Source organism: Tachypleus tridentatus, chromosome 6 (genome assembly GCF_004210375.1).
Source record: "Tachypleus tridentatus isolate NWPU-2018 chromosome 6, ASM421037v1, whole genome shotgun sequence".
NCBI classification, from domain to species: domain Eukaryota; kingdom Metazoa; phylum Arthropoda; class Merostomata; order Xiphosura; family Limulidae; genus Tachypleus; species Tachypleus tridentatus.
In genome coordinates this window covers 26,146,686-26,159,557 of record NC_134830.1, presented here as the reverse complement: position 1 = coordinate 26,159,557, position 12,872 = coordinate 26,146,686, and the positions used below count along the sequence as shown (strand labels likewise).

The 12,872-nt window shown below is 33.7% G+C and overlaps 1 protein-coding gene across 2 annotated transcripts in view; it reads right to left on the bottom strand.

Annotated features, from left to right (window-relative positions):
- Window positions 1-12,872, bottom strand: part of LOC143252117 (GTPase-activating Rap/Ran-GAP domain-like protein 3) — a 534,261-nt gene that overhangs the window by 354,748 nt on the left and 166,641 nt on the right. Inside the window, exon 1 of one of the 2 annotated variants that reach the window (XM_076503786.1) lies at window positions 6,637-7,107. The exons of the other annotated variant lie outside the window; for it this stretch is intronic. Within the exon in view, the coding sequence (XP_076359901.1) occupies window positions 6,637-6,869 (233 nt within the window). The 5' untranslated portion in view covers window positions 6,870-7,107. Of the gene's footprint in view, window positions 1-6,636; window positions 7,108-12,872 lie in introns of those variants that run through there. 2 annotated transcript variants of the gene reach the window in all.

Sequence of the window (12,872 nt, the reverse complement as noted above, 5' to 3'; positions counted from 1 at the left end):
TTTAGAATGTGGTCTTTTGGGATACGAATTATAAACGTTTTAGTTCTAGCTAATCAAATGCTAATAGTTCATTTGAGAAATACACAGATTAGCATCACTTAACTCCTTAACCATCAATACAATAAGCAAAGTTTTTCAGTGCTTATGTCAAGTTGTGACGATCGGATAACAACTGTTATCATTGTTAATGGTTTATACAATCACCCAAGTCTAATTAGTAAGTAGTTATTAATTAATCATTATTAAATACTAATTACGAATTTCCTTAAATCCTACATTTTCGTTGATATTCTTAGAGTCTTCAAAAGAATCATAATATTGTTAAGGACTATATATGGTTGCAGGATCCAGGATTCGATCTTATGCATCTCTGTTAGTGTCTGTGGGTAACATTGATGAAATGTCTGTTCATCTGGGCTCTCATCCTCAGAGTTTGAGCCTATACATGTATTCGTAATTTCAAAACGGATCTTGGTTTTATTGACTTTATGCCATGTTTACATGGCGTGTTTCTAGTTACATGGACGTATAAATATTTTTTAATCTTTCTTTTACTCTAATACGACTGATATTCCATTATTTTAGTTATTTTACTTACCTGGATTTTACAATGAGCTACTTCGTCAAGCTTATTTGTTATAGTTTTTCCGATTTTTGACATTGGAGGAAAATCAATGTTCATCATGAAGGAACGAGTTTTGTTTTGATTTTAAAGGACAGTAGATTAACTAAAGGATTAATTACGTTTTTTAACTTCTGCCGTTTAAGCTAGCTTACCATTGAAAAGTGATATTTTTGTAACGTTTAGGCTTACTTTTTAACACGTCTACGAAAACTAAACCATGCATAACGCGGTACTTTTACAATTACACAGGCAGTCACGAACTATGAAACTGTTGTTATTATGTGATTATGTCTTCCTAAGCCCGATTATTTACCCATTGGAAGCTCTAACTGAATAAGCACAGACAAGTATATCAATGACGTTTGCCAGTATTCAATTATATCTTCATTCTTTTATTTCGCAGTGTTGAGGAAGGATATTTCGTGGATCGTATAATCAGATAAAACATTTTTTTAAATGTTGTTTTGTAGCACAACCACCATTGGATACATTCAGACTTTAGAATTTAATTTAAAAAATAATACATTTGTTGAGCTTGATTTCATTTTTTAAACAATTAGAAAAATTACAAAAACATATAGATATAAGTTGTCTCTAGATAGCCTTAATCCTGTTCTTACTAGATGCAGTTTGATATAGTGCATCACTGGACTTCTAATCTAACATATCTATATTCTCCAATGAGAAACGACATAAAAACTGCATACATATTTCAAGCTGCGAATTACAACTGATGAATCTTATTCAGTGATAGATGCAACTACTAAGGCCGAATATGTCTTCAACAATAGAATGTAAAGTCTAAGAAATGTCGTCCTTTTTACCTGAGACCAAATATTATGAACAATAGGCTCTCCATTATTTCCAGGTTTTCCAAGTTATATCGTCACTAAACTTGTTTGGAGATTACAAAAGCTATGACTATACCCTATCCTTTAATCTATAGTTTGAAAATATTACATATATTTACACATTGTGTAACAACTTCAAACCTTTATTTGATGCCAGAACTCGAAGCGTTGGTTCCTCCTACTTGTTTATAGTCAGTAAGTAGCGTTAAATTATGACAATGATTATAATTCAGTTTTACAGAAACTTAAACTAAATATGTATCGTCTATCTAAATTCTTTCATACGACGTGTAAGAGAAAAGTTGTACCTAAAAAAAAACTTGTTGAATTCAATATTTTGAAATTTTTTCATGTACCACAAGACGTGCATTGATAGGTGATTATGTGAGATTAAACAAAACAGAAATCAGTGCAAATTCTATTTCTGCACTTTTTGGTCTGCTATATTTCACTATTGTTGAGGTAAAACCTCGATCGTAAAGTTTATCACTCCAACTGGGACCCGATTTAAAGTGGGTGACGATTCGTTAGTCTCGAATATAAGTTTAACCTGTAATACATCTTGACCACAGAAATAAAGTAAGGTCTGTAGAGATAAGTATGATGAAACGTAACAGAAAACTATTGATAATTAGATGCTGAGGAAAGAATGTTTTCCAGATTGTAGTTTTTCAGACTCAAAACTCAAACTGAAATAATTTACTATAAAATTGTTACCTATGATGATTAAAATTAGAAAAGCAAAAATAAGAAAACACAAATAAAATCTACCCCAACACAGCCCCAATCTGGGCCCGGCATGGCCAAGCGTGTTAAGGAGTTCGACTTGTAATCCGAGAGTCGCGAGTTCGAATCCCGGTCGCATCAAACATGCTCACTCTTTCAGCCGTAGGGCCATTATAATGTTACGGTCAATCCCACTATTCGTTGGTAAAAGAGAAACCGAAGAGTTGGCGGTGGGTGGTGATGACTAGCTGCTTTCCTCTAGTCTTACACTGCAAAATTAGGGAAGGCTAGCGCAGATAGCCTTCAGGTAGCTTTGCGCGAAATTCAAAACAAACAAGTAAACAGCCCCGATCTTATTTCTTCTTATTGGATGTATTAAATAGTATTCACCTTAGTACGGTACAGTGTATTACGGGTCTCTAATCCTAACATAATACAGTTTATATGTTCTTCAGAGATTAAATTGCTTTGAATGGTTAAAGTTTTAGTTTAGTTTAGGTACCCAACACCACTTACTAACTCTCAATCAAATGAAAATTAACAAAGAAAATAATATTTCAATTGTCCTTATATCCAAAATATCAGTAGCTATAATCACATAGAAATGTTTTATTATTATTTCGCTTTAATAATTTTCATCCCTAATTTTGATAGACTATAGGAAAGTCAGCCAGTCAACACCATCCATACTAACTATTTGCCTACTATAATCAAATAGTAGGATGGCTACGTCACGTTTATGACTTACCTATAACCCCAAACAGCAGAAGTTTGATTTTTTTTAACCCAAACGTGACGCAAGCCATAAGCTCTTCAATTATAGTCCAACACAACAGACCTTACAGAAACAGTACTAACGTTTACATCATTCTGTTAATGGATGTCAACTTATACTTAGATATCATGAATCTGTCACATGTTATCTTACTTCTACATAATATAAACTGTGAATTTTAATATTGAATATATTCAAACAAAAAAGCACATTTCAGGCTAAATAATGGTACTGAAAGGTTATAAGCTCCATAACGTGTAGTTTTATTATAGGTATACAGAACAAAAGCTTTTCTGCATTAGTTTTATCTTTTCATACATTTATTAAGAGACATTTTGTTTCACTCTAAAAAAACAGTACACCGATTTTACGAGATTTAAAGACAAATCTTTAAACATACGAATTCAAAGGTTTATTCACCTGTTGTCAATTACGTACTTGTAAAGTAAAATGTTGTAATTTGTTGGAAACGAAGCATCGTGGTTTCGCTTTACGTTTTGTTTGGTATAAAATTCCATCGGCATAATTATCAAGGGCGGCGACTGGCACCGAAATACTTAATCAGTTCTTATCAACTACTAGTTATTGCCGAGAATGTTTTATTCAGGTCATAGTACTTTAAGTTCATGATTTTTTATAAAGTCCTCGTTAAGTTGAAAATGATCAGTTGAGAGTCGTTTTCTTTTTATTTTAATTTTCATTTAAAGTGCTATTGACGCCACCTATCAGTAGCCTTAAGCTCTAAGAGCTTTCCAATAACAGCATTTTACTTTTACTATATGTACCTTGCTAGTAAAGCGGTAAGTCTACGGATTTGCAATGCTAATATCAATCAGCGGTTCGATTCCCTTCGGTGAACTCAGCAGATATTCCCATGAGGCTTTGCTATATAAGAACACATATTCTTACTGTAAGGTTTCTTTCACAATTTCATTTTAAATTCGTATAAATTTATGTCACTTTATGGAGTCCCAACATTTCACTTGTTACATCACACCCTGAGGCATCAGGAGTGTAACAGTTGTTGTTATTAAATATTCTATTCCTGATTACCGAAGACTTTCTCGCGGGTGCAGCGGATTTGGCAACTATTATTCTTCGAGACCACGGTTCGAGTATCTAAGAAAAATTACGACACGGCCTGAGGCGAACAGTACATAAGTCCAAAAGATCATGTCGAAAATAGTGGTTTGCCAAACAGAATGATGACAATCTGCGTGTGTTAAAATCATATTCAAAGTAATATTTTTACTCGAAAATTTAATAATCAATGGAAATACGGTGATTGAAGCACTTTCTTAATACTACTTAATGCTAAATCAGTATCTCCATTATAACAAATTTACCTGTACGGCAACTGGTTAATTACCAAGCAAATATTAAATTTATTTTTCCTTTTAACGAAATGAAACGGCCGTACACGCATGAACAGATCCCCCTCTCTCAATACACAGTTTGAGGATCTTGTTTGACTGTCACTTCATATCCGTGTTTTCACAGAATAATACCACTTATACTTTGTGAACAGGAAGTAAACTATAATTGGAGCTGAAGATTCAGAAAAGCAGAGTTTGTTTTCTGTGACAGGCAAAGTATAACTAAGTAAAATTTAATACTCTGTAACCAGTATTAGATGAACTTTTATTGTTCTTAAATTATTTGAACTGTACTGAAGTGTCCAGGAAAAGTAATAAAGTATGTAAGAGGTAACAGAGCAAATAAATATAGATACAGGTACAACAGTGTTTGAAGAAAGTGGTGATATTTGGTATGCGGGAGATTGTTTGTTTGTTTGTTTAAGATTAACCCCATCATCGAAACCCGTTTTCTAGCAGAAGTGGTAATAGTTTTATGTAAACGAAAGTGGTTTCAAAGAGCGTTCAATCATCATCTCTTGCAGATTACAATCTTTTATTACAAGATTCTCATGACGACAGAATTCAAAGATGTTGATGAATCGAGAAATTAATTCGTGATGACTAGAAAACCCACTTGTAGAGAAATAAATATAAAAAGGGCTGGTATGCATTGAGAAATTTTTTTTATGTAGAGGAGCGAACAAAGTTTCGACCTTTTTCGGTCAAAAGGGCTGGTATGGGTTGAGAATTTTTAGCTTGTTTGTTATCAAGCACAAAGATACACAATGAATTATCACTGTTATGTAGAGGAGAGAAAGTATCTTGGTAAAAGTTAAGGAAAAACGATCTTTACATTCCAGATAAATACCAACGTTTCGCCTTCTCCAATGTAATAATATATAATACATTAACATCAAACAAAATCCAAGTTACACTACCAAATAACAACGTAACAATGACCTAACTTTAGAAATAACTTGAATAAGGCATCTAAAACATAGGAATTCGACAGCGGAGACATACAATTTAAAAAGACATAAAAACACTTTTAGCAAAGATAATATCACACACAAGTATATCAATAAATATAGATGTTCTGAAAATGATACCCCAAATCTGTTGTATTCTATAAATATATAACATTGAACGTTTATAAACTGCAATATAAATAATCCATTCAAGGGTTGAATCGTAGACAAAACAGATATCAGTAGCTCTGTTGTAGATACATTGGTTTGAACAATAGTAAGTTATATTATTGAAGCTACTTAATTTAAAACAGTATTCACATACTAGTGTTTTTATTACAGAGTGGTCAGTAAGTCCCTACCCATCCATATATCTTATGTATCCAGTGTATCTGTGTGCTATCCCTCATTCTCGCTGCATATTATGTGACGCAATGTTCTGTGAGACATTTTCATCAACATAGCAGGGGTTATTGTTCAAAATGCCGTGGTAACAACTGCCTTCAACTCATCATTAGTATTATAACGTTGTTTATATTAACATATGGGCCCCCCCCGCTAGTACAGCGGTATGTCTCCGGATTTACAACGCTAAAATCAGGGGTTCGATTCCCCTCGGTGGGCTGAGCAGATAGCCCGATGTGGCTTTGCTATAAGAAAAACACCAACATACAATAACATATGGATGGGTAGGGACTTACGGGCCACCCTGTATAAGTCATAAAGAACAAACAAGGAGAGAAATAATTGCAAAATAACATAAACATTGTTGACCATCTTAGTCCGAACACCACAAAACAAGAACTTTCCATATGCATAAGTTTAAAAAAAAGCCATAAGAGATTAAAGTATAAACATAAGTAATACCATAAACTTTAAAAAAATCAGCAATTTTCAGAAAAAAATAATATAAATAGTATTAAACAAACGCAATTAAAAGATGGATGCAGTTGTTCTTTTGAATTAAGTTCAAAGCTACACAATGGGTTATCTGTGCTTTGCCCACAACGGGTATCGAAACCCGGTTTTTATCGTTGTAATTTTGGAGACCTGTGGGTCGAAGATGAATGTTCAACTTTAATAGAAACAATATTACCAGACATGTTATGTGTAATCAGAATTCATGATATAACATTATTTTATAGACACATTATATGGCGCAGTTGTTACTTTAATGTTTTTTTAACATGTTAAAAGAAAGTCACGCCTCTTTCCGTGATGTATTTACACAGATAACATTTACACGTCTATAGTGTTTTATATGATACGACTCTTATGATACAAGCATTCATTATCAACTTGTTCATAGATATAGAAAATAGGCACCACCCACCTATTGTAATGGAAGTTGAGCGGGACCGAATTAACCAGTCGAAGAGGTTCCTTTAACATAGAGGTTAAAGTGAAATTTGATGCCGACGAATGTTTCTTACGACGCCTAGTGTAAGTAGTGAAGACTCTTCTCAGACGGCTCTTATTACCTACCGGTGCAGGACCTGTCTCACAATATTGAAGTTGTACTAAGTCGACAGCTGAACCACTAGCTCCTCGGTAATGACTTATCATTCTTACGTCTGTGTTCAGAAGATTAATTCGTGGAACGGTTTTCACGTGAACATTTTTCTGGTATTGTTGTAAGTCAGCTTTCTGCAATCTAAACTCGTGTCTCTGTATTTCGTCGTAGACGAGTGAGCGTTCATATACAAGTATTTCTAATCGACTATTTAAATTCTGAACGTTTATCTAAATATATGTTCGTTGGTCAAAGTTTTAATGAGCTTTTCACTCCGGAGGTCACATTTCACAACATTCTATCAAGAATATTTAATTTATTTTTACTTTGAACTTTCAGATAGAACTATTCTGACCAGTTTTAACTAGGATAACCTATTTTGAAAGTCTCTCTTCTCATGCTCTTCTGGCTAGAACTTCTTGAATATTTAGATATATTTAAAACTCTTCCGATCAAAACGCTCGTTTATTGGTCAACACATTTTATAGATGGGAATTTTTGTTTTGTTCGTAATTGGAGAAATTACTAATATTTTTTGTTAGATTCAGTTTTGTTTTAATTACAATTTTATTAAGGTATCCAAGATTGACTGAAGTTCAACGATTTCTTTAGACAAAGTAATTTTCAAACGGTCAATTGTTGTTGTTTTCTCAAGTAAGTTTGATTTTCTCTCAAACTTTACCACTTCCCTCTTCCCGTTATCGTACACTGCCCTTCACAGTTTGCTCTGTTACATAGAATACTAAGCATATATGTAGCATCCTACCATCTATTCTCAGTTATTTAATTATATTTCAGGGTTTGTTTCGTATCTGAAGCATTTTTGTTTTAATACTTTGAAAATTCACAACAATGGGGTATACATGTTATTCAATCTAGCAAAAGAAATGTTACCAATATACTGCACTCGGTTTGATACTTTGAAGACAAGTAGCAATCGTCTGCTGCATTCGGTTCTCTGTAGAGATGATCACATTTAACATTCTCAAACGTACGTTTCTTGAATAACTCATTCTTTGGCCAGTCGACTAAAGTCCAAGTTAATCGACAGCACCAACCGTCAGTAAAGCACCATTGGTTTGTTGCTATCAAACTTTACTCGGAAATGCTGATATACATTAGCTCGAGTTGAACAATCAGTTACAAACATGTCTTTCACTGTACTCTGGAACACAGGTGTATTGAATGTGAAGGGCCCTAGCCTCGACCTACGTGGTAAACATACAAGCGTGGCAGGCAATTGTAGTGTAATGAATTCGATTTTGTCACGAGTAGGTACTATCCGAGGCAAACAAAGTGCTTAGCAGTCTGAGTAGAAAGAATAAGGGAGAATCGAACAAGCGGAACACAAGATTTCATTCAGCCTGTGGCGCACGTGTAGAGCTCAAATTCAACGCATCTGCGCATTACAGAACTAATAACGTAGTTTTGATAAAGGCTTTACAGATAAAGATAAGCGAGACAAGACACGACAGCTTGATAAGCTCATAAACAACACAGAAGGAATACTAAAGTCATACTAACTATAGTTTGTAAAACGCATGAACCAGAGGTACTTGTTTTGATGGTAGAAGTGGCAGAAATATCGATATATATACGACGATGGAAGTGCTTTCATAACATATATCAAAGTGGCAAACCAAGATGTGTACTTACAATACTAACGTTTTTGTATACTTGTTTATATATGTGTATATATATATATATAGTATAGATAGATAACAAAAAAAACATGAATGAGATTCACCTGTGGGTGCAAATAACAAAACACTATAACACTTTTCTATTTTTTCAGCCACTTTATTACTTTCGTCTACCGTTTTGTGATTTCAGGATATAATTTTATTTAGAATCTATAACAATAACATGCAAGTATCATACCTCAATATAAATGGTATACATTAAATACAAATATTTTCCGAATGTACAAACATATAATGCAATCCAGGTAAAAGAAATTTAAAATGTTCAAAAATAAATAAAACTGGTCAGTATATGGTCCTTTTTAAAATTAAAATATTATTCTGTTTATACTTTCTCTAATTATTATAGAAATTCAAATTACTTGTCCCCTACACAGCGGAATGTCTGCTGACTCCCACATGTTAGAAACTGGATTTCCATGCCGATAGCAGCGCAGAGCACAGATAACTCATTGTGTAGCTTTGTGCTTAATTCCAAACAAACAAAATGCAAATTATTTATTGTATAATTTCATTTTTTTACTCATGTTTTTTCTCTTTTCGTCTCTATATTTCATGTAAAAAATTGCGATTATTACGAAATATGTATTAGTATAAATTATATGACATTTCACGTGTTCTTTAAAATCTTCAAATTTAGTTTTTTATCACCTAAAGTAATTAATACTTGAAATTAGAATATTAAAATATTGGCTTAGTAACCGTCTAAGTATTAAAAAAAAGCAGTTTAAATCCTTCTTTTAAGGCTTTTATCAGAAAGAGGTGCATCTATAGATGTACGTTTTCTCCCCAAACTAACGATCTTTGAATTCAGCAATGGAACAGTACCAGCACGTGCCTACACTACACTACTCGAGCTTTATGTACGAAGAAGATGCGCTAAGTTGAATAAAATGTTTTAAAATAAGAAGAGCTATACCTATGTAAACAAAACTCTGAAAGACTTTGAAAAGAAATAACATCTCATTATACACACATATATATAAATAAACATGTTATCTTTGGCCTTAAGAATTAGAAGAAGAAACTAAAATGTTTCGTTATTGATACTTTCTTTACCTTAACTTAAATACTTTTGTGTATGATTGGTATGAACTGAATATATTTATGTTTCCCTTGTTTGAGGTTATTTGTAATTCCTATGCAACTTACTGTTTAAAATCATTGTACACTTAATGCCTTCTGGATAACTGGCACTTCAAATTTAAACAATCAATAAATATACTACTCAGGGGAAAGAAACAATAAGTGGCCCGACAGGGCAAGGTGATTAAGGCGCTCGACTCGTAATCTGAGGGTCGTGGGTTCGAATCCCCGTCGCACCAAACATCCTCGCCCTTTCAGCCGTGGGGGCGTTATAATGTGTTGGTAAATCCCACTATTCGTTGGTAAAAGAGTAGCCCAAGAGTTGGCGATGACTAACTGCTTTCCCTCTAGTCTTACACTGCTAAATTAGGGATGGCTAGCGCAGATACCAACGAATAGTGGGATTGACCGTCACTTTATAACGCCCCCACGGCTGAAAGGGTGAGTATGTTTGGTGCGACCGGGATTGAAAACCAAGACCCTCGGATTACGAGTCGCACGCCTTATCACGCTTGGCCATGCCGGGCCCCGCACTTGCGGTTTGGAAGGTTTAATACGGGAAGTAGTTTTCTCTGTGTTCTTTGGTGCAAAGCATGCACTGTAATTTATTATGATATGAAGAGTTCTAAGTCTTTCAATCAAAATGATTGAACTTCAATAAATAAATACAAACTTTAAAAGGGTTCGTGCACTAGTTGTTTGTATTATTTGTTTATTAGCATCTTCTCCCTTTCCCTACCGATGACTGAAAACTAAGTCTGGGTGGTAAGTCTAAGAGCTTATAACGCCAACACTTTGGTTTCGATATACGTTGTGAGCACAGCACAAGGATTTCATTGTGTAGCATTGTGGTTAATAAGAAAGTATTAGTGACAAATCCAAAGAACATTCCATAGAATATTTATGGCCCACCTATTGTTATACTCCTATTTCTCCACAAAACCACTAAAAACGTATTTAAGTTATTTCAGCATATAGAAGATGTATAAATTTGATATGTGGAAATGCCGAGAGAATCAAACAAGCAAATAAGTCACTGGTAAGACTAAAGGGATAACATGGTCAAGGGAATGAATAGATCCATCTAATAAATTAACAAAAGTTCCGTGAAATAGGTAGAGAACAAAATAATACTGAATGATTGACAAAGGAAAAATAAAAACAAAATACATTAATTAAACCGCAACAAAAAATCGGAGAAAAAACAAAGTTAAAGATATAATAAATATAAAAACTTGGCACGCTTACATAAAAATATTCAACACAACGCTTGCAAACTCAAAAATGATAAATCATTACTACATTTCTGTAACATGGGAATGAATATTTAAAACATTAAGTGTAATGCAGTTATTCTAAACAGAGAAATCCTTAAATCAGCACATACTTTATATAATGTGCTCTTCGTAGTAATGTATTCTTCATGAATGTATAATATTTAAATTACAATGCACGGTTCAAATAAATTTTACTTTACTTTAATCAAACAGTATTTTCTTGCAATGAGAATAATAACATTTATTGAGTCATCCTTTCCCTGCTGATTTAGTGGTAAGTCAATGATTTACGTCAATGAAAATTGGGGTTTTGATACAAGCGATAGGCAGAGCATAGAGAACTCGTTGTGTAGCTTTCTGCTATACATCAAATAAACACATGTTGGACAGGCATTACGAATAATGGTATAGCGATGAAATGATACAGTGTTTTGTTACGTTAGTAAATGAGGAAAAGGTGAACTTACTGCCGGCCTGCTATGGTTGAGTGGTTAGGGGGATTCACTCCTACTCACAGAGGAGCGAGTTCGAATCCTCTGTCAGCAACGAAATTCAAAAAACCAACGAACTCAGTAATTAAACTTATTGCAAGAAGGATATTAGTAATTTTATAATGATATACAATTTAGCGAATAATTTAACTAAGAAAATAGAGAAAAATAACAATGAACAAGTGTGACTTTGGCAACTATTTCCCAGTAAGTGTCTGCATTTGTGTCTGAAAACAACAACCACAAAAGTGTAAATACAGAACTAAGAGAAACAGCTGGACTCAATTTATTATATTCCCTCTGTTTCTTACGGCATGACGTAGTGAGATCTTAAAACTGTGATTAGTTCTTGATTCATTTGAAGAGAATCGACGTTTGAGGGTTAACAATAAAATGACGGACAACAACAACAACAAATATTCGAAACGTTTTTGTACAGTAACAAACATTTAAATCTTGAACGTTTCGGAATATACTCATTCTATCTCCAGCGAGTTGTGTTAAACAAGGTAATATATTAGGTACAAAACGTACGAAGTTCAAACATTTTATAAAGAATAATTAAAACACAGAATAAAAGGATGAAGTAAATTTTAAAATAAGTTCAATAATCGAATGATTGTTACACACATCTACCGAGTGTTCGTTATCGTTATTGTGGTTCTACTGCTTACTATTACTAGATATTTTGTAACGTGTCAGTACTCAAGGAATAACTCTAAATAACTATAAATATTTGACAGCTGATGGATTCTCACTTCAGAATGTTTACCAGCTATGAAACAATAACTAAGTGCGTAGAGATAATGGAATTATCGTGCGTGTTCTGTTAGAATTGTACGTTTTGTTTTGTTTTTAAATTTCACGCAAAGCTACTGGAGGGCTATCTGCGCTAGCCTTCCCTAATTTATCAATGTAAGACTAGAAGGAAGGCAGCTAGTCATCACTACCCACCGCCAACTCTTGGACTACTCTTTTACCAACGAATAGTGGGATTGACCGTCACTTTGTAACGTTCCCATGACTAGTGGAAAAATTAGTTTTTTATGGAATACATAACATCATCTTGAAAGAGCAAAGTTATGCTTGTTGTAAATATGCATTAGAAATACCCAAACAAACATTTGACATTTAAAGTACAGTGTTTAGTACTGATGTTTATTGCGCAGAATCGCTCTCTGAAAAAGAGATGAGCTTCGTGTTAGACTATCGCTGAGTATCATTAATATCGTGTAAATTTTTAGTATTGGGATCTTTCTGGCTTCGGTAAACACCAGAAGGAAGGGACTCTAAAGAAACCTTGCAACTCATCCGTCCTCGTTTTGTGTTTGGTCCTAGTTTTATTCAACCTAGTAACAGACTAAGCTAAAATTTTATTTCTCACATCTGCAGTTGTTTGTCTGAAGAAATGTCCAGAACTTTTTCTTTTAAAGAATAACTTTAAAAAGTTTACAAATTCTAAAGAAGAAATGTAACACGAAAGATAGAACAACGCAATT